The 25239-nt window shown below is 34.3% G+C and overlaps 1 protein-coding gene across 1 annotated transcript; it reads left to right on the top strand.

Moving 5' to 3' along the window:
• Positions 1-393: 393 nt before the first annotated feature.
• On the top strand, positions 394-19365 carry LOC133186590 (GRIP and coiled-coil domain-containing protein 2-like). Its single transcript, XM_061321818.1, has 26 exons — positions 394-474; positions 782-867; positions 980-1084; positions 1377-1460; positions 1586-1690; positions 3231-6857; positions 7020-7139; positions 7346-7465; positions 8092-8280; positions 8531-8638; positions 8869-8994; positions 9614-9776; positions 10213-10313; positions 10545-10622; positions 10945-11124; positions 11363-11442; positions 12731-12784; positions 13199-13321; positions 14282-14384; positions 14683-14913; positions 15153-15188; positions 15430-15493; positions 15902-15990; positions 16722-16865; positions 18290-18398; positions 18861-19365. The coding sequence occupies exons 1-26, from the start codon at positions 438-440 to the stop codon at positions 18944-18946; spliced, it is 6348 nt and encodes a 2115-aa protein (XP_061177802.1). The 5' UTR covers positions 394-437; the 3' UTR covers positions 18947-19365.
• Positions 19366-25239: the final 5874 nt, after the last annotated feature.

Below are 25239 nucleotides of genomic sequence, written 5' to 3'. Positions count from 1 at the left end.
TATTGTTAATTTTATTTGACACTCAATTCAGAAGTGAAAAATCTTGCTTGGCTTTGTCAGAAATTGAATTTAATTAATTGATTATAACTGATTTAAATCTAGCAAGGTACATGATCAGGAAGATTTTCTATTTTAAAAGGGACAGGACTTGATGAGATATCACAATCAGAGTGTATTTTATTTTTATCATTAAAGTGTCTTATTAAGGTTTTTTTTTTTAATTTCTACTGTATTATATTTACTCAAATTACTTACAAAACTATTAAACCAAATTTACATGCTTATTTTTATTTTATCAGTCAAAATGCCTTTTTATAACTACATGCTATAACAAATAAAAGTAGTATTTTGACTAGGTCTCATTTTAAAATTTCATGATGTTTTTTCAGCTGGACAATTTGTCACGTGAAGATCTGACAAAGTTTGTCAAGAAACAGATGCTTCTTCTCCAGAAAACTAGAGCAAAATGTGATGGTAAACTTATACTCTATTTTGACTATTTATAGCTTTATATCACTAATATACACAGAGTTGATATTACATACTGGAGTATGAAGGAATGAAAATTTACTTCATTTTATATTTCATTCTGAGTTAGTTTGCAAGTCAATGTAGTCAATGACAGCACACAATTAAAAAAAAAGGATTACTAGTTTGTGAATGACCTTTATGTATATAAGGGACTCTGATGTAATTACAATGTATTAAGGATTACACAAGTTGCTGGTGTTTCTAACCATCTAAATGACTGTACATGTATATACATGTATATACTTTCCAGAGTTGACCAAGAAGGTGACGGAGCTGGAGTCCCAGAGACAGCTGAGTGAGGGTGAGGGGGGAGATGGGAACCAGGAGGATATAAAGGTGAGGACCAGTTTACCTGTCACTGTTCTTGCTTTCAATTGAAATGTTTTGCCAAATCAGTAAATGTATATAAATAAGCCAGACAAAATACCATACTAAATGTCTGTTTTAGAACTTGAAGACAAAAATAGAAGAACTAGAAGTGGAGAAGAAGGAGATGTTGACAGCATACAATGCTGTACAGGCCTCGCAGGAACTGGCCGCTAACAAACTACAGGTACTTACAACAAAATGGAACACACTAACAAAGTACAGGTATTTTAGTCCTACAACAGAATGGTAGAGATACAGGTCAGTGTTAGATATACCGGTACACAGAGACACACAAATCAATGGTTTGGTGGTTGTAAAATTTTACCAGAGTAGAAATCATCTGGATTAGAGTATGTCTTGGAAACAAAGAGTTTTTTAGAACTAAAGATTCTGTCGGAAAGTGAAATATTTGTCATAATGCATAACAATTGGATTATGCAAGTGTTACACAAGTTATTTTTTCTCTGATTATTTAGGATATGGAGGGACAGCTTAATGAGGCAAACAAAGAAAAAGAAGAATTAGTGGCACAACTGTCTGTTTCTAAAAGAGAAAAGAAGGTATGTCTAGTATTACGAACTCTTTATTTTAAACAGAGTGATCATATGGTTATAAGTTTCGCCATCAAGATGTGATTCATGTAGAGATAGAGAAAATTAGAAATACACCTCATTTAATTTTTAAGGAACTTGAAGAACAGCTGGAGTGTATGAAGATGAAGGACGAGACCATGAATTCCTCTCTACACTTCATGCAGCAAGAACAGAGTCAACTGTTAGAAGAAAATAAGGTAAATACAACAAATGAAAGAAAATAAACACAAGCCTAAAAATAACCAAAATGAGAACACATAAACTATCAGGACAAAGAATGAAATTCTAAGTTCCATGATACAAATTTTGCTCTAAACACTGAGCCAGCTGTATGTGGAAATGAATATTCATGCAATTAATAAAAAACAAAGACACATGTTACAAAACCCAACAAGGAAATAATGGGGAAAAAAGACTAAAAATGAATGTAAATTGATACAGTGCAATTCGTTTATTATCATAGTTTATTTGTCAGGCCAAAACTTTATAATAAGCGACTATTATAATAACCATGGTCTGTTAAAATTCAAAAAAACAAAAAAAAAACATATGATGAAACATCACGTATGCCTGTCTTCTTTATCACATCTTATGTTAATTTCGTTTTTGCTTTTCAGGCTTCTTTAAATGACAAGATAATTAACTATCATCATATTTACTTACTGTTTCAAGACATTTTTCAATAAATAAATCAAAAAATTCACTTAAATATTGTTAAACACTATTCAAATTCAAAGTTTTATGTCACTTAGCATCCACCTTTCTACTTTCGTTTTTAACTCTGATCAATTCATACAACCGACATTTCGTTTTATTACGTCGCCCTTCAAATAAAATAATACCAAAAAATTGAATACAATCAAAACGAGAGAATTATACATAGAAATGAAAAAACAGAATTACGGAAAACTAAGAAATGCCGTCATTATAGCTTAAACAAAACACATTTGCACCAAGCGGTTTGCCACGATTACACTTGATGTCGCCGAGTAATTAAAAAAAAATTGACACTGATAAAAATTCAAAGCCGCTTGTAAGAATCAAATCGACTTCACAACTTCTTAAGTAATCTCTCAATTTAATGATTGCAGACAAATATGAAGAATAATTCAGAAACCAAGCGATCAGAGGACTGAGTTAATAAATGTACGTTTGTATAGGTTCATTTCGAACATTTTTGTAAAATACGTTTATTATCAATGTTCAAATTGAAGAAAAATACATATGCAAATGGTTTTAAATAGAAACTGTAACTGCACCCTGAACTTGTGTACAGTAAGAAATAGACAAGTAACTTGTCAATCGCTCAGGTAAGTGCACAGGTGCGTGACTAATCATCCCAGTCCTCCACTGTCGGTAAATTTCAAAGTGAAATTCAAGCCACTGTTTATAGACAATGATGGTTAGGTCTCTGACATGACCTGCCGGTGTGAATAGGTGTGATCTTTTGTTTTGTTGAGTGTCCCAAGGGTGAAAAGGTGTGAAAAAAATATTACATACGAAAATTTTCTATTATAGTAAACGGAGTGTACACTTTTACCTATGATAATAAGAGGAGGAATTTACATTGAATTATTAAGAAATGGTTTTGTGTTTCAAATATCTATGATAAAAAAAGAAGTATGATATAAAACTGGTATGATAAAAAACAAATTGTACTGTACCACCAAAGATATATTTCAGTGATAACTAACTGCATACATGCACAATTCATTTATAAATTGCCTTATTTTGTAGAAATTAAAGGAACAGGAAACTGTGCTGTCTGATGCCAGGGATATAGTGATGCAGAAACTGAAAGCAATGAAACAACACCAGATGAAGAGTCAGGCAGAGTTTGAGGAGCAGATACAAAAGTTATCAGAGGGAAAACAGGAGTTGTCTGCCTTGATGCAAACCCTGGAGAAAGAGAAGAAGGAGGCTGAAGACCTTGCTGCTGAGAGAGAAAATCGGGTCAAGGTCATGGCTCAGAAAATGGACAAAATAAAGACAGAATTAGAGGAGGGAGGTGAACAGAAGGGGCAGGGTAGCAAGGTAGAGGAGATCATCCAGAAAGTGGAACAGCTGGAGAAACTGTGTCAGCAATTGAAAGAGGAAAAGCAGGACTTGGAATCAAAGCTTAATGAACAGACTTTGGAGGTGGAGAAATTTAAGTCTGAGATAATGAAGAAGGAGGAACAGCTGAATCAGTCTTCATCAGAAGTTGAGAAGTTAAAATCTGACTTGAATTTTGTTACTGAGGAACTTACAAAGTCACAGGAGCAGTCTTCATCAGAGGTGGAAAAGTTAAAATCTGACTTGAATTCTGTCACTGAGGAACTTAAAAAGTCACAGGAGCTGTATGTGAGTGAGCAGAGGTTTAAAGAAGATCTGCAAAGTGAGATTGATAATTTACAGTTCCAACTTCATGAACTCATGCATGAGAAGGAGGAAGAATCTCAAAAAGAGGCTGCTGCTGAAAAACCTAAACAAAAAGCCCAAGAAACAAAGAAAAGTGGAAAATCTGGTCTAAAGGGTAATGGAGCCATTCCAAAAACTACAGACATAAGAAAGAAGTTGCAAGTAGTCACAAGGGAAAAAGAGCAGTTAGAACAGGAAATGAAGAAGGTGCTTACAAGAGATGAAAGTCTGTCATACGAGGTCAGTGAACTGCAAGAAGAAAAGGAGATGCTGAGAAATGATGTTCAACAGATGAATGAACAGATGGGAGAGTGGGAGCACATGATGAACATGTTACAGGAGGATAAGAACAGGATGCTGCAGGAACTCGATGCAGCAGAAGCCAAGGAGAAGAGAATTCTGGGAGAGCTGGATGTTGTGAGGGAGATATTGGGAATGGGGAAGAGGGTGGAGAAGAAGGAGAGGGAAGAAGATGAAGAGGAAGAAGTGACTGATGATGGTGATGATGTATTTGAAGCTGATGAGGGCCCAGGGATTGTGATCACTGAAATAGAGAAATTGAAAGTGAAACTGAATGAAATTGTCTCTCAGAATAGTCAGTTGAAAGTAGATTTAGATAGTGCCTATGCAAGTAAGGGAGACAGTACGGTAGAAATCCAGGCAGTGAAGAGGGAATTAGCTACATTGGTGTGTGAGAAAGAATCAGCTGAGAGGGAGAAAGAGTCTCTGTCTGTCATTATGAAATTGGCTCAGGAGAAGGAGAAAGATCTCACTGAAGAAAACACCAATCTAAAGGGAGTCATTGATCAGAATGAGGAGGAGAAGGCAGAACTCAGAGGAAGAATCCAGGAGGTTCAGCAAGAGATCAGTAAGGTGGAGGGAGAGAAGCAGGAGCTGATCAAAGCAGCAGAGGATTCCAAGGAAAGCTATAAAGAAATGGAAGAAAAGGTGAAAGAGAGGCAGGCATACACTGAGGAACTGGAGAACCAGATTTTGGAAATGTCCAACAACCTCGCAGAGGCACGCAAGAAACATGAGCAGTTTATAGCAAAAATGGAGGTGGAAGAAGAATCTGCCACATCCATGCTGCAGTCAGAAATTGAGAATCTGAAGACAAGGATTGAGGAGCTTGAAAAGGAAGGGGAAAGGAGGAAACAGGAAGTGGAGGATGTGCAGGGTCAAAGGGCAGAGATGGAGAAAAAATTCCTGGATAAATCCGAGGAGTTACAAAGAGTGAAAGAATCTTTCGAACTTTGTGAGAAAGAAAAATCTGAGTTATTAACTCAGGTCGAGAATTTTAGTAAAATACAATCAGAAAAAGATGACATTTTGGAAAAATGTGAAAATTTGAAAGCAAATTTGGATGCTATGGAAACGGAAAAAACACAGTTCTTGGAAACAATCAGTCAACTTAATAAAGAAAAGGATGAACAAGTTTCATTAGTGGATCAGTATTCAAACAGTGTCAAAGAAAAAGAACTGTTAATTGAAAATCTAAAAAGTGAATTAGAGTTGTTTACACAAAATGCTGAAAAGTTGTCACAAGAGAAGGAATCTGTAGAAAGTGAACTGGTTCAGAAACTTAATAATGAGATTGAAAACAGGAAGAAAGAGCTATCTGATGCTCAGAGAGAATTGGCAGATGTTGAAGAAAAAGTGAAGTGCTTAGAGAGTGAAAAAAGTGAGTTGAATTCCAGGTTAGAGGAGAAAGAGGTACAGAATTCAACACTTCAGACTTCATTGACAGAAACATCTTCAAAGGTTGAAAACTTGAATAAAGAACTTTCTAGTCTATCAGAACAAAAAGAGGAACTGCAGAAAGATTTGGAGGGGAAAATGAAAGAAATAGAAGATTTAAAGATTCATCTGCAAAAGACAGAGTCAGAGAGGAATGAACAAATAGAGGCAGTGGAGAAATTACAGGGGATTCTTCAGACAAGTGACTCAGAAAAATCAGAGAATCAGCAGGAAGTTGAAAGTCTGAAGACTTCATTAAAGAACATTGAAGAAGACAGAAATAATAGAATGAAGGAAATAGAGAACTTACAGAATTGTTTACAAGTTCTGGAGTCAGAGAAAGATGGACTGAAAGAACTAAGAGATCAGTATGAAGAGGTCAAAGGTCAGAATGATCAACTTCTAGAGGAAGTGAAAATCTTGAAAGAGGATTTTGGGAAATCAAAGGCTGAAAATGAGAATCTGAGAGAAGAAATGAAGACTATTTCAGAAGGAAGTAATGGTGTTAAGAATGAGAGAAACACGCTGGCCTCACAGGTGGAAGAACTTAAATGTGAAAAAGAAAAACTAGAGGGCACTCTTTGTCAAAAGGATGAGGAAGTTCAAAATCTGTGTTCAGTGAAAGAATCTGAAAAAAATGTCTTGGAAACTGAGATTCAAAAACTAAAAACAGAACTTGAAGAAAGTGTGATGAAATTCCAAGAGATACAAACTCAGTTGAGTGAAACAGAGGAGGTTAAGAGGTCATTAGAAGAAGAAAATCAGAAATTAAAAACTGAGCTGGATGAAATCTCCACACAAAAGTCTGTATTGGATGAGTCTTTAAATGAGTTAAGGGCTCAGATATCAGGGAGAAATACAGAGGAGAGTTCAATGTTAAAAGACATCCAGAGCAAAATCGAAGTAATTCAGAATTTAGAAAAAGACAAGATTAAAATGGAAGCAAAATATAAAGAACTTCAAAATGACAATGAAAGCTTAAAAACCTCTGTGGACGAAAAAGGTAGAATAATGGGGGAGTTAACATCAGAATTAGAACAGGCTAAAAAAGACTTGGCTTCAATGAATGTGGCTAACAAAGAAATGCAGGAAGTGGAGGCACAATTGAGGAATGAGTTGTCTGCCCTTGGTGAGAAGGTTGCAGAATTGCAGAGTGTTAACAGTGATCTAAACATACAAATCCAAGACCTGAGAGGAAAAGAAAGTGAGACTCAGCAGAGATCAGAGGTAGGGATTTCCTTTCAGCAAAATTTTAAAATCCACTGAAAGTAATTTGTACAAAACTTATAAAATAGTATTGCATTTTGAATTATGGGAAAATGATAAAATATAATTCTTGCATTAGTTTTAAAGCTACAAAAATTCTTAAACTTTCTTCATGTTGTACAGAGTTCTAATGAGGAGAACAAAGGTTTGCAGCAGAAACTGAAAGAGAAGGAGGAAATGTACAATAAACTGAAATCTCTGGCCATGAAAAGCAAGAAAGAGGCAGGACAGCTCAAATCCAAGGTAGGTCAAGTTCAGCTAAATTGTTGATTTATATGTATACTTAAGTATTGAATCAGTTTAAAATTGGGGATATGATTAAAAGTAGATTGAATAGTGGTGTTTATCATATACCCGGTACATGTAGTAGAAAGTGATGTATCTTGTTTAAATTATGGCCAAGCTGCTACAACACTTTAATTTTTTTCTCTTCCTTCCTCCTTCAACAGAATGATGAGCTACAGAAAGAAAGAGACGACTCTGTGAAGAAATGTGAAGAACTTCAGCAGCAGTTGTCTGCTCTTGAAATCTCCCAGAAGTCAGAATCGGAACTCATGAAGAGTTTCCAGGTGAGAATTTATCACATTGTAAAGTGACACATTCGGGGAACCCTCAGAGTTTTCCAGAGTTTATTAATAATGTGAACATTAATGCTACATGTAAGTCTCAAACAAATACTGTGGAATCATCAAAATTCGTAGGGGCCAATTTTAGAGGATTGCTTAAATTTTACTGGTTTGTGGGGATGAATTTCGTGTATTTGATCATAAGTATTTACAAAAGGAAATATTACTTTGAACCCTTGTATATTAATTTGTGGAGGTTGTAAATTCGTGGATGAAGGGTACCCACGAAGTCCATGAATATTGAACCACCAAAACATCTAATGATTCACAGTACATGTTAGCTGAATTTGGCATAAGGGATTCCATAGGCTTAAGGCTGAGACTTGTGTACATGTATTATGAGTACAAGTATTTTTGCCAGAAACTGTCATTACAGCATATAAGATTACACTACAATCATAGGTCCACAATGTACAAATTGTGTTTTTTCATTCCCATTAGTGGAATTTTTTTGCCGTCTGAGTAAACATCCTTAAATTAAAGAAAAGGATTAACCATATATCTTAACTGGCTCTGTTGTTACACAGCTCATCCTTACCAGTGACTAATTATGGATTCTTTAAATACAGCTTTTACAAGAGAAGTATGATAAACTGGAGTTGGAGTTTGACTCAAAGACAAAGGAATCAGACAGCTACAAGTCTGACCTTGAGAAGGTCATCTCTGAGTTGGCTCAGGTCAAGGAGACAATGGCCACAAGTAAAGAGGAAAAAGAACAACTCATAAAGGAAGCAGACAGATTGAAAGGAGAGGTCAAGGTAAAATCAAGTCAAAGGTCAAGGTCATTTACTGATTATCATAAACTCAAAGGTCAGGATCATTACAAACATAAATGTTATCCACATAGTAGCTTATATTGCTATGCCCTAGACCTGTAGAGAAAAAAAAGAATTTGATACATGGTTTAAGAGGACATTTCTGGATTTCTGTGTAAAGAGTGTCAGCAGCTGTAACTGTTTCCAAATTTTTCTTTGTCAAAGATTTCAATGTCTGCTGCATGTTTTACAGAAACAAGAGGGAGCTATATCTGATCTGAAAGGAAAATTGGCATCTGCTGAAAAGGAAAGGGAGGCTTACAGAATTCAGAAAGATGAAGTCGTGAAGGAAAAACAACAGGTTTGACTTGTAACTTTTTTAAGTCCCTGAGTTAGGCATTTTATGAATTTAATGACATTCTTTATTTTTATTGCATTTTGATCTTAATTAAGATAGGAGAGTAAGGAAAAAGTATGCTGTATGAAAATTTCCCTTGTACTTTCATTGACTTTTCTCTATTCATTTTTATTGGTTTTTTAAGTGATAAAAGCTGGAGTTTGGGTTGTTATTGCGCCTCTTTTCTCTTAAAGGTACAAGGAAAGTTACAAGACTCAGAAGACAGAATGAAGAAAGAAGGAGAGAAACACAAGAGTGTGGTGACAGGACTACAGAGTCAAGTCCAGGAAATTCAAAGACAGTTAGAGCAGGCTAAACAGGTGAGAGAGAGAGGAGAGAGAGAGAGATTCAGAGACAGAGCAGGCTAAACAGCTGAGAGAGAGAGAGAGAGAGAGAGAGAGAGAGATTCAGAGACAGAGCAGGCTAAACAGGTGAGAGAGAGAGAGAGAGATTCAGAGACAGAGCAGGCTAAACAGGTGAGAGAGAGAGAGAGATTCAGAGACAGAGCAGGCTAAACAGCTGAGAGAGAGAAAGAGAAAGAGATTCAGAGACAGTTAGAGAAGATAAACAGGTGAGAGAGAGAGAGATTCAGAGACAGTAAGAGCAGGCTAAACAGGTGAGAGAGAGAGAGAGAGAGATTCAGAGACAGTTAGAGCAGGCTAAACAGGTGAGAGAGAGAGAGAGAGATTCAGAGACAGTAAGAGCAGGCTAATCAGGTGAGAGAGAGAAAGAGAAAGAGATTAAGAGACAGTTAGAGCAGGATAAACAGGTGAGAGAGAGAGAGAGCAAATGAAATTATTTTACATGTTTCATACAGGTATTGACTTTTAATTTACGTGTAAATTAATTAAGAGACTTTTAAATCTAAAGAAGAAATTTTCGGGCACACTGTATTTCCTTGGTGACCAAAATTAACTGTGTATTTTTGCCAATTTATAGGAGGCCAAACAGAGTAATATGATGGACTTGGAGATCGCAGACTACGAGAGAACAGTCCAGGCTCTCAACAAGACGATCTCAGACAGGGACGTGACAATCACGGAACTGAGGGGGGACGTGGAGAGACTAGAGGAGAAAACTAAGGCCCTCAAAGAACAGATAGGTATGTACTAATACACTGTAACAAAGAACAGATAGGTATGTACTAATGTACTGTAACAAAGATCAGATAGGTATGTACTTATGTATTAATACACTGTAACAAAGAACAGATAGATATGTACTAATGTACTAATACACTGTAACAAAGAACAGATAGGTATGTACTAATGTACTATAACAAAGAAAAGATAGGTATGTACTAATGTACTGTACCAAGAACAGATAGGTATGTACTAATGTACTAATACACTGTAACAAAGAACAGATAGGTATACACTAGCAAAATTCTGAAATAAATGTGTCTGACTGTTGACACAAAAACATGCAGCATTGAGCAGTTACTGAATATCAAATTAAGTCAATTCCTATTTTTTGTAAATGTAAATGAACAATCACAGATTTATGTTAGGTACATGTAATTATTTCTCACATTATAGATGCTGTAGAGGAACAGAGAATTCAGGCAGATGACAGAGCAAACAAACTAAAACAGATGTTAGTCAAAACCAAGAAAGAGTTGTCAGATGCCAAGAAAATGGTAAAAATACCTTATTAAACAAATAACAAAAATTTAAGTTAAACTGAAAAAAAATTACATATGCTAATTTATTTAATATGTGTAGCTGCTCAATTCTTTTCTCAGTTTGTGAATGTATTGAAGTTGCAAAATTTTTATCTTCATTAGATTTAATTATCACTTAGAGTTGTGTCAGACCAAAACAACCTTAAAGACATGCACAAGAGTAGACACACTGTTTTATTTTAATAGGAAACAGAGCAGAGGTCATCTGATGCCCAGTTGAGAGGTCAGCTGGAAGGGCTGAATCAACAAGTGGAGGAAAGCAAGGTAAGAAAACTAGGTCAGAGGCCACTATAGGGTACCTCAAAATGTAGGTCATGAGTATTCATTTACATGAATGTTATGTCTAGGCAAATTAGGGGATAAACATACAGGGAAACTTTATTGTAAAGTGTATAATGGACATGTTCATTTGAAAAAAAAATGCAGATAAAATATTGATAGTATATGTGAAGGATAAAAACATTGCAATTTATTTTCAAATTGATGAAGACTAGAAATTGACTTCATGTATGGGAAAAAATTCTTCCACAGACCCCAATATGACGAAATGATTTATTTTACATAAATTTTGTGATCCTTTTCATAGATACAGATGGGAGAACTTGCTGCAGAGAAGCAGAAATTACAGGAGAAGCTTCGATCCCTGACTGATTCCAACCAGAGGACAATCCGGTCTCTTGAGGGGCGGATCCAGTCACTTCAGGATGACTTGGAGGTCACCAGGAGTGAGATGAAGGCTGTCCAGGCAGAGTATGATGGCTACAAGGTAGAAAATAGAAGAGAATCTTAGCTTCTAATCCTAACTCACTGTTGGTTGTGTTAAAGATTTGTCTTTGAATTGGAAGGTTTTAAGATATACAATCAAACCTTGTTATCTCAAACATGGGTGAACTATCATTTCAGTGACACATGCAATATACAAGTAAATTACTGGTAATAATGATTTTCTACGTAAAAAGAATTTGATAGTACAGAATTTAAGGGTTCCCATTATCCCATTTCAGGTGAGAGTACACAGTGTTTTGAAACAGCAGAAGAAAGGAAGCCAGGAATCAGCTGTCAGTGAAAGTGAGAAAATGGAAAGGTAAGAGTCTTGTATGTCAGGATGTTTAATGCCATTCCATCCAAATCATTCTTCTTACAAGAAAGTTGGAGGGGGCTATACATGGTAGTAGTACAACAATGAAAGTGTCCAACATTATTTTGCACTGTTCTTACTTTGAGAGAGAGAGTAACGAGTGCTTGTATTTAACCCAGTTATGAAGGCTATGTCTCAGACTATATTTGTTTTATTGAAAGAAAAGTACATGTAACGTGCGGATGCGCTAACTGGACTGTTTTCAACAAGTCAAGAACTCTATTGAAAGTTTATAAATTTATTTCACAGGACACAGATGCAAAACAATACTGTTAAATATTCACAAAATCTCTTGTGTTTCATAAATTAATAAAAACCTCTATAACTGGAGTCTTATCCAGTAATAATAATTCACGTGCAAGTCTAACTGTCTTAGACCTAATAAAAATCCTAAGTATAATCCCAAACTGGTAATAAACCAGTAAACTTGAAAATCTAAACCAGTAATATACTTGTAAATAAATATTATTCAATCTCTGAATAAAGTTTTCCCCCACACCACTTAATATTATCAAACTATTAACCTAAAGAACTAAATTAAACGCACACCTTGATACAGTGGTGTAGCCTACTGTTCAAACGCTGCAACTCCACGTTCTTGCTATAGATACGTCATTAAATACTATGAAATGACGTAAAATACGTTCACCAATCAGAAACATCGTGCACCTGATCATCAACCAATCACAGGCGATACGCGATACCCCAATTCCCACGGCAACGAAAAAGTGTGCACATGTTTCACCAGAAAATAGAAACAAGTAAAATATTATAACTACTTTATGAACAAAGTAAATTTCAAAATGATTATAAAATATTGACATACAATTAATTAAATTAATCGCCGCTTACAACTTTTCACATCTTAAAAATAAAACATTAGGGGAAATCGCACTTCCGGAATAACAACCATGCAGTGAAAACATACCAGGTAACAATATTTACCGAATAAAAGTAAATAAACACCGTTTTAATTATGCGATCTCGTAAACAATATAGGAAACTATAGATAACAATTAGTTCAACATCATATCAGCATTAAAGTCTTAAATAGCAAAGAAAATAACTTGTGTTTGACAATGCACATCGTCTGACAGCAATCGGGGGGCATATCAAAATACAATTTATAAAAAAAAAAATGTATTCAAGTGATACAGTTAAAAGTTAAAAACATCGTGATTATAATATTGCTGTCAGAACTGGCACAGTACATGTATTATTTTATTTTATTTAGAGAGAGACTAGAAAAGGCTCTAGAACAGCTGAAGTCAAAGATCCAGGATCTAAGGTAAAATAATCAGATCAGAGACTTAGGTGATAAAACTGAAAATCTAATACTCAGGCCTATATTCATAGAAAAGATTTGAGTACAAGTATTTATTTTAAAATTTATTGAGAGATCACTTTATTTTAGACAATTTACAACTGAATTCTGAAATAATGTATGAATCTTAGCTAAAGTCTTATTGCTCTTCTGCAAAAAATGTAGTGTCTAAATTTTTGACATTCTGCAGACATATGAAAACTGTTGTTCAGGATTGTAGCTAACTTTTTGCCCCAGATTGCTAAGATAGTTGGTACAATACTTGGCCATTCTGTTGGATTTAGAAGACACACTAGATTTCTCTCTTTTTTCAATTCAAGAAGATGTATGTTAATTTATTTTTTACTGAAACCATTTTAGTATAGTTAATGTTTTCAGTGAAAAACTGAGGACAGCGGAGTCTGACATGGAGATACAACAAGAGGAGAACGCCCACTTAATGGGTCGCTATAACAAGTTAGTGGCCGACATACAGGAGAAAGACAATACCAACAGGAGGAGGTCAGTACAATTCTCATAAGTAATGGTTAATCTCCCCCCCCCATCTCACCCACACTTAATGGGTTGTTATAACAAGTTAATGGCTGACATACAGGAGAAAGACAGTACCAACAGAAGAAGGTCAGTACAATTCTCATAAGTAATGGTTACATCCCCCCCCCCCCACTTAATGGGTCATTATAATAAGTAAGTGACCAACATACAGGAGAAAGACAATACCAACAGAAAGAGGTCAGTACAATTCTTATAAGTAATGGTTAAACAGCCCCCCCCCCCCCCAACACTTAATGGGTCGCTATAACAAGTTATGGGCCGACATACAGGAGAAAGACAATACCAACAGAAGGAGGTCAGTACAATTCTTATAAGTAATGGTTAAACAGCCCCCCCCCCCCCCCCAACACTTAATGGGTCGCTATAACAAGTTATGGGCCGACATACAGGAGAAAGACAATACCAACAGAAGGAGGTCAGTACACTTCTGATAATAAATGGTTAACCCCCCCCCCCCATCCCACCCACACTTAATGGGTCGTTTTAACAAGTTAGTAGCCGACATACAGGGGAAAGACAATACCAACAGAAGAAGGTCAATACAATTCTCATAAGTAATGGTTACATGCCCCTACTTAATGGGTCACTATAACAAGCTAGTGGCTAACATACAGGAGGAGGTCAATACAATTCTTGCAATTAATGGTTACCTCCCCCCTTCCAACTTAATGGGTTATTATGTAACAAGCAAGTGGCAGACTTAGAGGACAATATCGACAAGAGAAGGTCAGCAGACTTCTCATATTTAATGTTTACATATCCCCACAGAAATTTACTCATATGCCACCTGTACTTGCATGTATATCGTAAAAATTTTCAATATCACAAATGAATAAAATTCACTAGACATCCTATCAGTCAATGAAAATTATGAAAATAATCTTATATAAAATACTGTGTTTGTAGATTGGAGGACTTGACCCATGAGAAGGATCTACTAGTCAAGGAACAGAAGGAAACCATTAAACAGCTCAATCTACAGAATGATACAATCACTCTCTCATTCAAGGTCTGTCTGAGAACTTAACCGAGTTAAAAAAAAAAATACATTTGTAAATAAAGTAAAAATACTTATTATAAATTCATGCTTACTAGGAAGTGATTTTCATTCCCTGTAGATTTAAAGTGCATTATGAACTTAATTGGGTAAAATGAACAGCTGTACATGTAATTAAAATTTTTAGTCCATGGCACTTTGCCGTAAGCATTGTTTACTTAAAGATTTCTTTTTTTTCTGTATGCCACATTATACTTGTAGGTATGAAGTTTTAACAATTTTGATCTTGATTTTTTTTTTTGTACTGTAGGATCAGATACAGTCTTTACAGGAGGACCAGAGCCGTGCTATCAATATGTTACAGATGCAGATAGACTCACTGGAGCGTGAAAACACTCGCCTACAGAGGGAGCTTCAGCAGCAGATGTCAAAGGTCACCAGTGTGCGGTCAGTCATGGCCACAGAGAGACAGAGTCCTGTGTCTTCAGGGAATGAGTTTATAGTGCATGACATCAGGCATGAAGAACGACAGGAAGGGGAGGTAACTAAGACAGTAATTAATCAGATGAGTAGGTTAATCATTAATTTATTAATAGATTTTATTGATTATATGGAGAATGAGATGAAGACAGGTGTAATCTTTTAGAATATAGTTATAAGGTGTGATATTTTTAAGAATTTTAGAATGTAATCTTGAGTGTCTCTGAGACTGCTCAAATATACCAGTATATTGATGTTTGTGATCTAATTTCATTTCGACTTTGTTTGGTACCATTGTAGGGATCCGAAATAGTTGATCCAGAACCCTGCTCAAAGGTACATTGTTCTTCTTTTTTTTTATCTTACATATACAGTATAGAGTACTTAAAAAGTGGCATTTTGTACATTTAATTTGTTAATATGGAGCATTTTCAATGAACATGAATTTCAAGGTGAAATGATTAAGTGGAAAATAAAATCAGTAATGAGCAGACAAGACAGTATGTATACTGTGTATAGTAAAGAAATATAATTTATAAAGTTATATATGTTGAAGTCTACATTTTCCTTTTCACAGGGCACAAGTAAACCATCCCCGTTACCACTAGACAGGCTTTTATCAACAGGCCCCGAGGACACAGGTATACAAAATTGTTGTTGAAATGGACTGTGGTGAATCATGATCATAGCTAATACTTATGTATGGTATAGGGATCTTGTTGCATCATTTCTGATCCCTTAGAATTCAATGTATTCTTAGTAGATAGATAGTCTTTTCTAGGCCTTGTTCTGAACTCCGCTGATTTAACATGTTTTAATTTTTAAACAGTCAATTTGTTTGTGAAATTTGTGTAAATTTGATTTGGTCAGTATTATTCAACATATTTTGTTTTGTACAATTTAGTGGAACATACTAATTTTCTTGAGCATTTAACCTATTTTATGTACATGTACTTGTATAAGAAAGCTATCGTGTAAATGGTAAAGAAGCTGATGTGAGTGATGCTAACTGCTGATTGAGATACATCTTGGTGATTTATGATTTATAGTGTATCCTAAAGAAGTGACTGAGATAGAAGTTGAGACACTGAGAGAGAACCTGTCCACAGCTCATAAACGGATCGAGCATCTCAACGAGGTAAGCAGTTAGTCAGAAATATATACATATAATACAAGTATCTCGCCGAGGTAAGCAGCTTAGCCACTGATTCAGAAAGTAAACTAGCATCTTATCAAGATGAGCAGAGGCATGCAGGAACTCATCAAATAATTTAAGGATGTACTGGTACATGTATCAACTAACAGCTCAAAAATATTCTTTTATCTCTGTTAAGATGGTGAAGCATTCTCTTGCTTATGTTCAGTAGAACTTGGTAGAGAATATACATTGCATTTTAAAAGTTAACTAAAGTTTATAGTTAATTGGCTTAATTGCAGTAAAATAAAGAAATTCAAAAGTTTTATGCCAATTTTTACTATCTTTTGATACATAGAGATACATGTACAGGTTGTATCAATTTCATAATAGAACTGAGTGTGACATAGATGTACATATATATCACTTAAAAGATTAATGAATGAACTATAGTTGAACTTCGGTATCTCAAACTACATTTGAACTTCGGTATCTCGAACACTGATGTCTCGAATACCATGGATATGTCAAAGTGATTTGGAAGTCCCATCTACTTATCTTTTAAGTATTTTACCCTCGATATCTCAAATCCTCGGATATCTCGAAGTTTTTTCTTGGTTCCATCAAGTTCAAGATAACAAGGTTTGACTGTATTTATTTACTTAATGTGGATTGAGGTGAAAGTACATGTACGTTGAAAAATTTTAAAAGTCCACCTTTATATCTTTCTGTAGTTGTCCAATGAAAATGAGGCCACAGTGATGAGGTTGGAGGAACAAGCTAAGATTCTAAAGGAGGAAATCCGTCGACTGGAGCGGAACCAGCAACGTGAAAAAGAGGCTGCAAATATGGAGTACCTCAAGAATATTCTTCTAAAGGTAAATACTGTGTAGTTGTTAGTGCTTAGTTACTCAGGTTTTCAATAGTGATTTGATGATGTTAAAGAATATTAATCATATATAAATGTACTTGATGAATTATTACACAGTTTGATTGAATGACATGGCATAACTATAAGTGAGGAAAACTGATATGGTGCATGTGTATATACATGTAGTACATGTAATTGAATTATTAATATACATGTGATCAATTTGAAATTAATTTTGATTTCAGTAAAGGGCTATTTAAATTTTTGCACCATACAGAGCTCCCACTGGAGCGAAAATATTTTTCGCCACTTTTCGCAATGAAAGGAATCACATTTTTACATCTCGTCTCGACAAGTGTACAGTGTTAAACACTCCACTAATAGCACTATTTCAATTTGTTTATATCACAGGCATTGTTTTAAAATTGTAAAATTTAAAGTTGTATCCACTTACAGAACTGATATAGGAACTATTTCTACATTTATACAATTAATTTGATACTGATATTAGCCAACTCTTGACAGTAGATGTCCTCTTGTTCATAACTTTTTAGCCTGGGGAGGGGGGTTACAGACTTAGTAAAGATATATGACATTTTTTTTAAAAATGAAAAAATAATATAATAGGCGAAAATTTTAATCATATCAACAATTTATTGTGAAAAGAAGTAATTAAAATCAGGTTTAAAACTTGGCTTAATTCAACAACTTGGACACTGGGTGTATATGCATGTAAATTAATTCATATAACTGAAAATAATTCAGTGTAATTGACAAAAGTATTGTTTTGTTTCCAAGCCAGTATCTCTTTCACTCTTTGTCAGTTTATGGTATAATGAACACACTATTTTGACTTTAATCAGGTAAAATTAGCAGCCATGCTCTGCAATTTTCGTCATGTTTTCCTACTTTCGGTTTAAAAAAAAAAATCTATATAGATCCAGATTTTATTGATTAAAATCTTTTATTAACTAATTTCATCTCCCAAAAACAATTCGTCTTTCCTTGTTTAATCCATCTTATATTATTTCAAGTAATTTTGTATCCCCTTACTGCTCCAGGCTAAAGTTACCTACTAAATCAGCTGTGTGCGTTCAAGCGAGACGTGATTTCCTACATGTACATTGCTTTGTTAGTTTCATGGAGTTTTAACACCCTGAATTCACACGTCTGCTTGCATTAAATAAACAAAGGGGCTAATCTGTATACATTGAATAAACAAAGGAGATAGCTAGGAGTACACACACTTTTGTATGGTATATCTAAAAAAAAAAGTTCATTTTCGCCACTTTTGAATTTCTTTTCGCCACTTTTGGAAAAAATTAGCAATTGGCGCAAATGGCGAATCACAGCTCAAGCCCTGGCACCATACCCTTGAAGAACATTCCTCATATTTATTTATGAATGAATTGTGACCTTGACATTTTGTAGTTCCTGAGTTTGAAGGTCGGAGACGAGAGACAGCAGCTGGTTCCTGTTCTGACTACAATGTTAAAACTCAGCCCTGAGGAAAAGGCAACTCTGGATACAGCTGCTCAGGGTAAGGGAGACTATAAATCTAAGAACTGTCAAATGTTTGTATATTGATAGACAAAGTGTTTGTTCTGTGTGTCAATAACTTAAATCATTGACCATAATTTTTTAAATAAAAGTGTATAGAGAAATATTGCGATTTTAAATTTGGCTGCACACATCGGAAATTAAGCCACTTTTGGCTTGAATGATAATTAGAGGGCAAGAAATATTGTGTTTATTAAGGATTCATTAAATATTGCAGGGCTTTTATGCGCCGGTAATCGAAGATTCGGGGATATAGTTTTTGCACTGTCCGTCTGTCTAGCTGTCAGTCTGTCCACAAAAACTTTAACCTTGCCCATAACTTTTGATTGTTTTTTTTTTTATGTGCAAGTTCAGAAATTATTATTATGTATTTTAAAAATAATATTCAACAAACAGGATATGACTCTTTAAAAAACCTCATTTATGTTTAAATATATTATAGGAGAAGACAATGCAGCTAATCCACAACAACAGCAGCAAGGGGGTGGATGGGGGTCTTATCTTCACCGCTGGTCAGGGTTAGTGTGAGAAGCCACGGCAACATTCCTACACAAACAAAATGACTGAAAGTCACTCTAATGTGAAGAAACTTTAAACAAATCCTGGAATGAAGAATAAAGACTTGTTTTTTTGAGTGAAGAGATTGTGAAGAGCTTGACAGTTCATTTTCTGAGAACAGTGTGACAATGTTGACACGCCTGGGAGAAATGTTGAATGGCAACACAATGAGGACCTGCCTGATTGTCTGTATGTTTGTGTGTGTCCACTGTTTACACTCAACTTTAGTCCTGTGATAACTGGAGTCATGACTCTTCAAATGAAGAATGTCGTATGCCATGTTTGACACCAGTGCTAGCTTCAGTGTACATTCCGAACTACCAAGGAGAGTACCTTTCTCTTTAGAAGTTTCATGAAAAAGAAAATTCCAATTCATTTCAAGAAAAGTGCTGTTTATTCATGTATGGTAGAATGATGTTTAGAAAAAAATTGATGCAACAATAAAATTTCGCCATTAAATGCATTCATGGTGACAAGTTTTTGCAATTTTGTTATAATTTTTAATTTTATAATATAGAAATTGACTACTGCTATAACTGTTAAATATACTCTTGGCATTAAAGTGGTGTAGACTTTGTGTTGGAAAGTAAAATATCAGTACTGTATTATTTATTTTTATTTGTATTAAGGAAGCTCTTAACACTAACAAAAAGTGCGTTTTGGACTTGGAGAAAAATATATCATATTAACATGTGCATATTGAGACTCTTTAATTCATTTTCAACATAGGGTACCTGCCTTATTTCTGCAAGAAAAATGTTCAAAGACAATGGTCTATGCGTGAACAGAAATCACTGTTGTTTACCAACATTGGGAAAATTAATGGAAATAATGAATTCAATTACTTTTTCTTGGTCTAATATAATGTTACGAATATTTTAATCTATTACAAATTGTGTAATTAACTATGAATAACCATTTTTTTTTATCTTACTTATAAGGGCAGATCACTCTAACTGTATAAAACCACCCTACAATTAGAACTCTTTAGTGTGCAGTGTTTAAAGCTAAAAGATTTGTAATTGCTATAAATATTATTTTATTCACTTTATCATTTTTATGAAATCTGAGACCAGAATTTATGATTACCGACAAGTATTTGTTGAATGAGTCCAGTATTAAGATTTCGGTGAATTTAGTATTAGAAAGAAGTTTATGTAATTTGTACGAATAGCTTAACAAATACATTGGATTTTTAAGTGGCAAATTTCTTTGTAGGTAATTTCATGCATGAGTTTTGATTAAAAAAAATCACTAAGAAATTTAGGTTTGATACCCAAGAATATTCTTAAATATTAAAGTTATCTAATATAACTTAGGAAGAAGCTTTAGCATTTTAGTTTGAAAAGTATGTAATTTGGGCAATTAGAACTTTTTTCTAGCATTTTAATCGTCATAAATCTCTTGAAATTTAATTCATGAAATGATAAGTTCATATCTATTGTATTTTTATATGATCAACAAGTCTTCTGTTGCCTGTTGTACATTAACTGACAATAGTTATACATTTAGAGTACCAGTATATGGTCACATACTATGTGTATGTTGGGGGAAAAAAAAAGTCTGTGATAAGCACTCAGTGATAAAAGTGACAAGGTAAATTATAGCAGATTTACATGTACAAACCAGGAATTATTCAGAGGTGAATTCCCCATGTAATCTATTTTTTTTTTGATATATTTTTCACATGGTGTAGAAACATGTACAAGGTATTTGTTTCACTTTGTCTTTATGTATCATGTGAGGTACAAATGTTTTTTCCTATCTGTGATTATTCGAAAATTTGTGTCCAATAGAGAAGTGATGGTAGATTGATAAAGAGAAGATTGTAAGTACTGGTAGTTGAAAATTTCAAGCTTAACTGTTGTATTGTTGTGGTGCATGGAAAACACTGAAGAAATGAATTTAATGATTAAATGTATTTGTGCTTTAGTTCTAAAGGGGATTTAAGTTTCATAGTAAATTAATTTATTTATAATTCTTTTATAAAATGATTTATATATCATTTATATAAAAGAAAACATTTTCTTCATACCACCAAAAAAAGTCGTCCTTGTCCTCAAAACTTTGTTATGCATTTAAAAAAAATCTCCAATTAAACATATTTGAAATTTTGGTAACCGTTGTTCAGTATGTATTGAATAGGGTAAGTCGTGGACCATACACTAATTTTTCTAATGTTTTGTTTAACAGTCATTTCGTTTTCTATTTACCATACTTATTTCCCCCCTTTTTTATAAGCATTTCTTGTTTCAAAGAATGAAACATGAATTTCATTTGTGTTCTTGTTTGCATTTACTTGTTATATTAACCACACTGGTCTTTCAGAGTGCAATATTGTGATGACATAATAAATTGGTATTTCTGCAAGTTTATTTTGTTTTTATACATAAATATGAGTAGAACTTGGTTTAATTGACACAGAATAATCAGGGCTCTACAGGATTTTTGGGTTCCTTAACGAGGCAGAGTCTAATTATTTCTACCCTAGATATTTTGATAAATTTTCTTTAATGAATTTTTTCTATTAAATCATTTTAAGATAAAAATATCAAATGTTTACCATCATGATTTCTAAGAGGGTCATATTAAAAGTGTCAAATTTTACTATTGGACCCTATGGGAATTAGTTGGAAAAGTGCTAAATTATCACATTTTCCCCATAAATTTTGTATTTCTGCCCTAGGGATTTCATTTTCAGTCAAATACATGAAAATTATTGTAAAAAGTCACGAAATAGTGAAATTTCAAAAAAGTTGACCATCTGGTTTGGTCTAGGAATTATTACAAAGTTTATTTTTTCCCAATACCCAATACCATTAAATTTTGCCATATTGCGGCATACATTTTGTATATACCGGCGTGGATGAATTATTTTGGTAAAAAATAACAATGTTTAGATTGCTGGTATTTTTCTTTTGATGTTCTGTCAACAGTTTTTAATAGAATTTCCATGGACGTCTTGAATGCTCAAGCGAGTCAAGCGTCATTCTTCAGCGTCATGCATTGCTTACAGAACCGGAAAATAGTGACGTCGTGAAAGCCATTTCAGGATTTATTCCTAAATATTGTCTTAAAAGCACATTTTAAGACCCATAAACGTTACAGATAATGTTAATTTTGTGTTACAATTACAATACTTGGATAGGTGTTATGTTGCAGAAATGACTGCATGAAACTATTTTTTTTTTTTTATAAAAAGCTGCACAAAGTCATGCGCACTGGAATTAGACTCGGCCTCGTTAAATCATTTCACCATCTGTCCACACATTTCCTGTTTTCCTCTCTATTTTCTCCATAATTATCTTAATTAATATGTTAAATTTGGTACATGTATGTGTAAAATACACATTTAATGTAAAAAAATACACTGAGAATGCATGCACATGAATTTGACAATTTAGAGCCTTGTACTAGTCTGGTAGTGCAGGCTTTCCCATCTAATATATTGGAAAACTGGCTTTAGAGTAAGATTTCCCCTGTGGAAAATGAATCTTTGGAGAGGATTTCCCCAAGGAAAGGCAACACCTATTCAATTTCTCAGGGGAAAAATCCTATTTCCATTGTCCTTTGTCCACCGTCCATCTGTCTTTTAACTCTTCACATTTTCATTTTCTTTTATAGAACCATCAAACCCATTTCAATGAAACTTTGATCACATCCTCTTTCAAGGTAAGATAATTAAGAATGGGGAAAAATAATTATGGCATCTTTCAAACATTTTCTCAAGAATCGTTGATCCAGAAAAGTTGAAACTTGTATGAAAGCTTCAATGGTGTAGATTCAAGTTTATTCAAATTATGACCCCTGGGGTTAGGGTGGGGCCACAATAAATGCTCAAAGTTTTACATAGGAATATAAAGTAAAAAATCTTTTAAAACATCTATTCATGAACCACTGGACCAGGAAGGTTGACACTTATGTGAAAGCTTCATTACACAGATTCAAGTTCGTTCCCCTGAGGGTGGGGCATGGCCACAATGCGCAATCAAACTTTTGAATAGGAATATATATATATAGGAAAAATATTTAAAAATCTTCTTAATAACAGCATAGGCATGTTTAGTCATATTGATATGGAAGCATCCTCAGGTAGTGTAAATTCAAGTTTGTTAAAATTATGACCATGGAGGTAGGGTGGGCAACAGTAGGCAATCAACGTTTTGCTTAGGAATATAGAGGGGAAAAAATCTATAAAAATTTCAAGAAAGCAAAGGCATTATTAGTCATACAGGTATGGATGCATTTTCATGTATTTGTTCAAATCATGAACAATCATGGGTGTAGGGTGGGGCCATAATAGGCATTCACAATTTTACGTAGGAATAAAATCTGCTGATGAAGAACAGAAGGGCTATAGTGACTCAGGTGAGCATTGTGGCCCATGGGCCTGTTTTAATTTGATTGTCAAATATTTCTTTCCATAATTGTCATGTTTCTTAAAAATTGTATTCGTAAAAAGATAAAAATGTTCTTAAAATGATGTTTTTAACTTTCCTAAATTTTTAATTAAAAAAAATGAAATGTTTATTTAACTTGACTGTTTTATGAGATATTTATTATGCATCTATTCATTTTAAGTACAATTAGGCTCTTTTAACGTGTCTTGCTTGCAGAAAAAACAATTGGTACATTTTCTTTGAAAAATGCTAAAGAAAAAAAAAATCAGATGAAATAATCAAGAGCCTACCTGAGTGTTACAGTCTTATAATTTATAATTTATTGATAGTTTATAATTTATGATTTATAGTGTATCCTAAAGAAGTGACTAAGATAGAAGTTGAGACACTGAGAGAGAACTTGTTCATGGCTCATAAACGGATCGAGCATCTCAATGAAGTAATTAGTGAGTCAGATATGTACGTCTAATATGATGTCAGTTTTACAAAGCTCAAAACACACAATCTATTGATATGTAGAAATAAACATTTCACCATGAAAAAGTGTGTACAATAGGCCTACTTGAAAATCACTGATGTGGATTGAGCTGCAGAAATACATGATTAAGAATTTAGTCCCCTTTTATATTTTTGTAGTTGTCCAATGAAAATGAGGCCACAGTGGTGAGGTTGAAGGTGCATTGAAGCTAAGATTCTAAAGGAGGAAATCTGTTGACTGGAGCAGAACCAGCAACGTGAAAAAGAGGCTGCAAATATGGAGTACCTCAAGAACATTCTTCTAAAGGTGAATACTGTGTAGTTGTTAGTGCTTAGTAACTCAGGTTTTCGGAATGCACAAATCCGGATTAGACAAGTTTCTTCAAAACAGATGACTAAACAATTTTCCCTGTACATCTAACAAAATATGAAACAAATTATAACAAGAGGCCCATTGGCCACATCGCTCACCTGAGCACATTAGCTAGACACAAATCAGTTCAGTATTGAAAAGATTACTGGGGGTTGGGGGGGGGGGTGAATTTTAAACTACCTGATGATGCTTCCATGTCAGTATAACAAATGGCTTTGTTGTACTTGAGAAGATTTTAAAAACTTTTTTCCCATACATTCCTTTGTAAAATATTGATCCCCCAGAGGTCATCATTTGAACAAACTTGAATCTACACTACCCGAGGATGCTTCCATATCAATATGACTAAACATAGCTGTTCTGTTATTGAGAAGAAATATTTTTTCTATCTGTTCTTATGTAAAACTTTCGATCCCCATTGGGCCCCACCCTACCCCTGGGGGTTATCATTTGAAAAAAAAATTGAATTTACACTACCTGAGGATGCTTCCATATCAAAATGACTAAACATGATTTTCATTTCTTGAGAAGAAGATATTTTCCAATATGTTCCTATGTAAAAAAATTTTGATCCCCCATTGTGGCCCATCCCTATCCCCGGGGGTCATCATTTTAACAAACTTGAATCTACACTACCTGAGGATGCTTCCATATCAAACTGACTAATCATGGCTTTGCAGTTCTTCATCAGAAGATACCTTCCTATATATTTCTATTTCAGACATTGATCCTCCATTGTGGCCCCACCCTACCCCAGGGGGTCATGATTTGAACAAACTTAAATCTACACTACCTGAGGATACTTCCACATAAATATGATCTATCAGGGCTTTGCTGTTCCTGAGAAGAAGATTTTTAAAGATTTTTCCTATATATTTCTATGTAAAACTTTGATCCTCCATTGTGGACCCGCCCTATCCCCCGGGGTCATGATTTGAACAAACTTGAATTTACACTACCTGAGGATGCTTCCATATAAATATGACTCATCATGGCTTTGCTGTTCTTGAGAA

This window comes from Saccostrea echinata, unplaced genomic scaffold (assembly GCF_033153115.1).
Source record: "Saccostrea echinata isolate AGI-Se365-2 ecotype Australia unplaced genomic scaffold, CSIRO_AGI_Sech_v1 ptg000014l, whole genome shotgun sequence".
Classification (NCBI taxonomy): Eukaryota; Metazoa; Mollusca; class Bivalvia; order Ostreida; family Ostreidae; genus Saccostrea; species Saccostrea echinata.
This window is presented reverse-complemented; position numbering and strand designations above follow the sequence as displayed.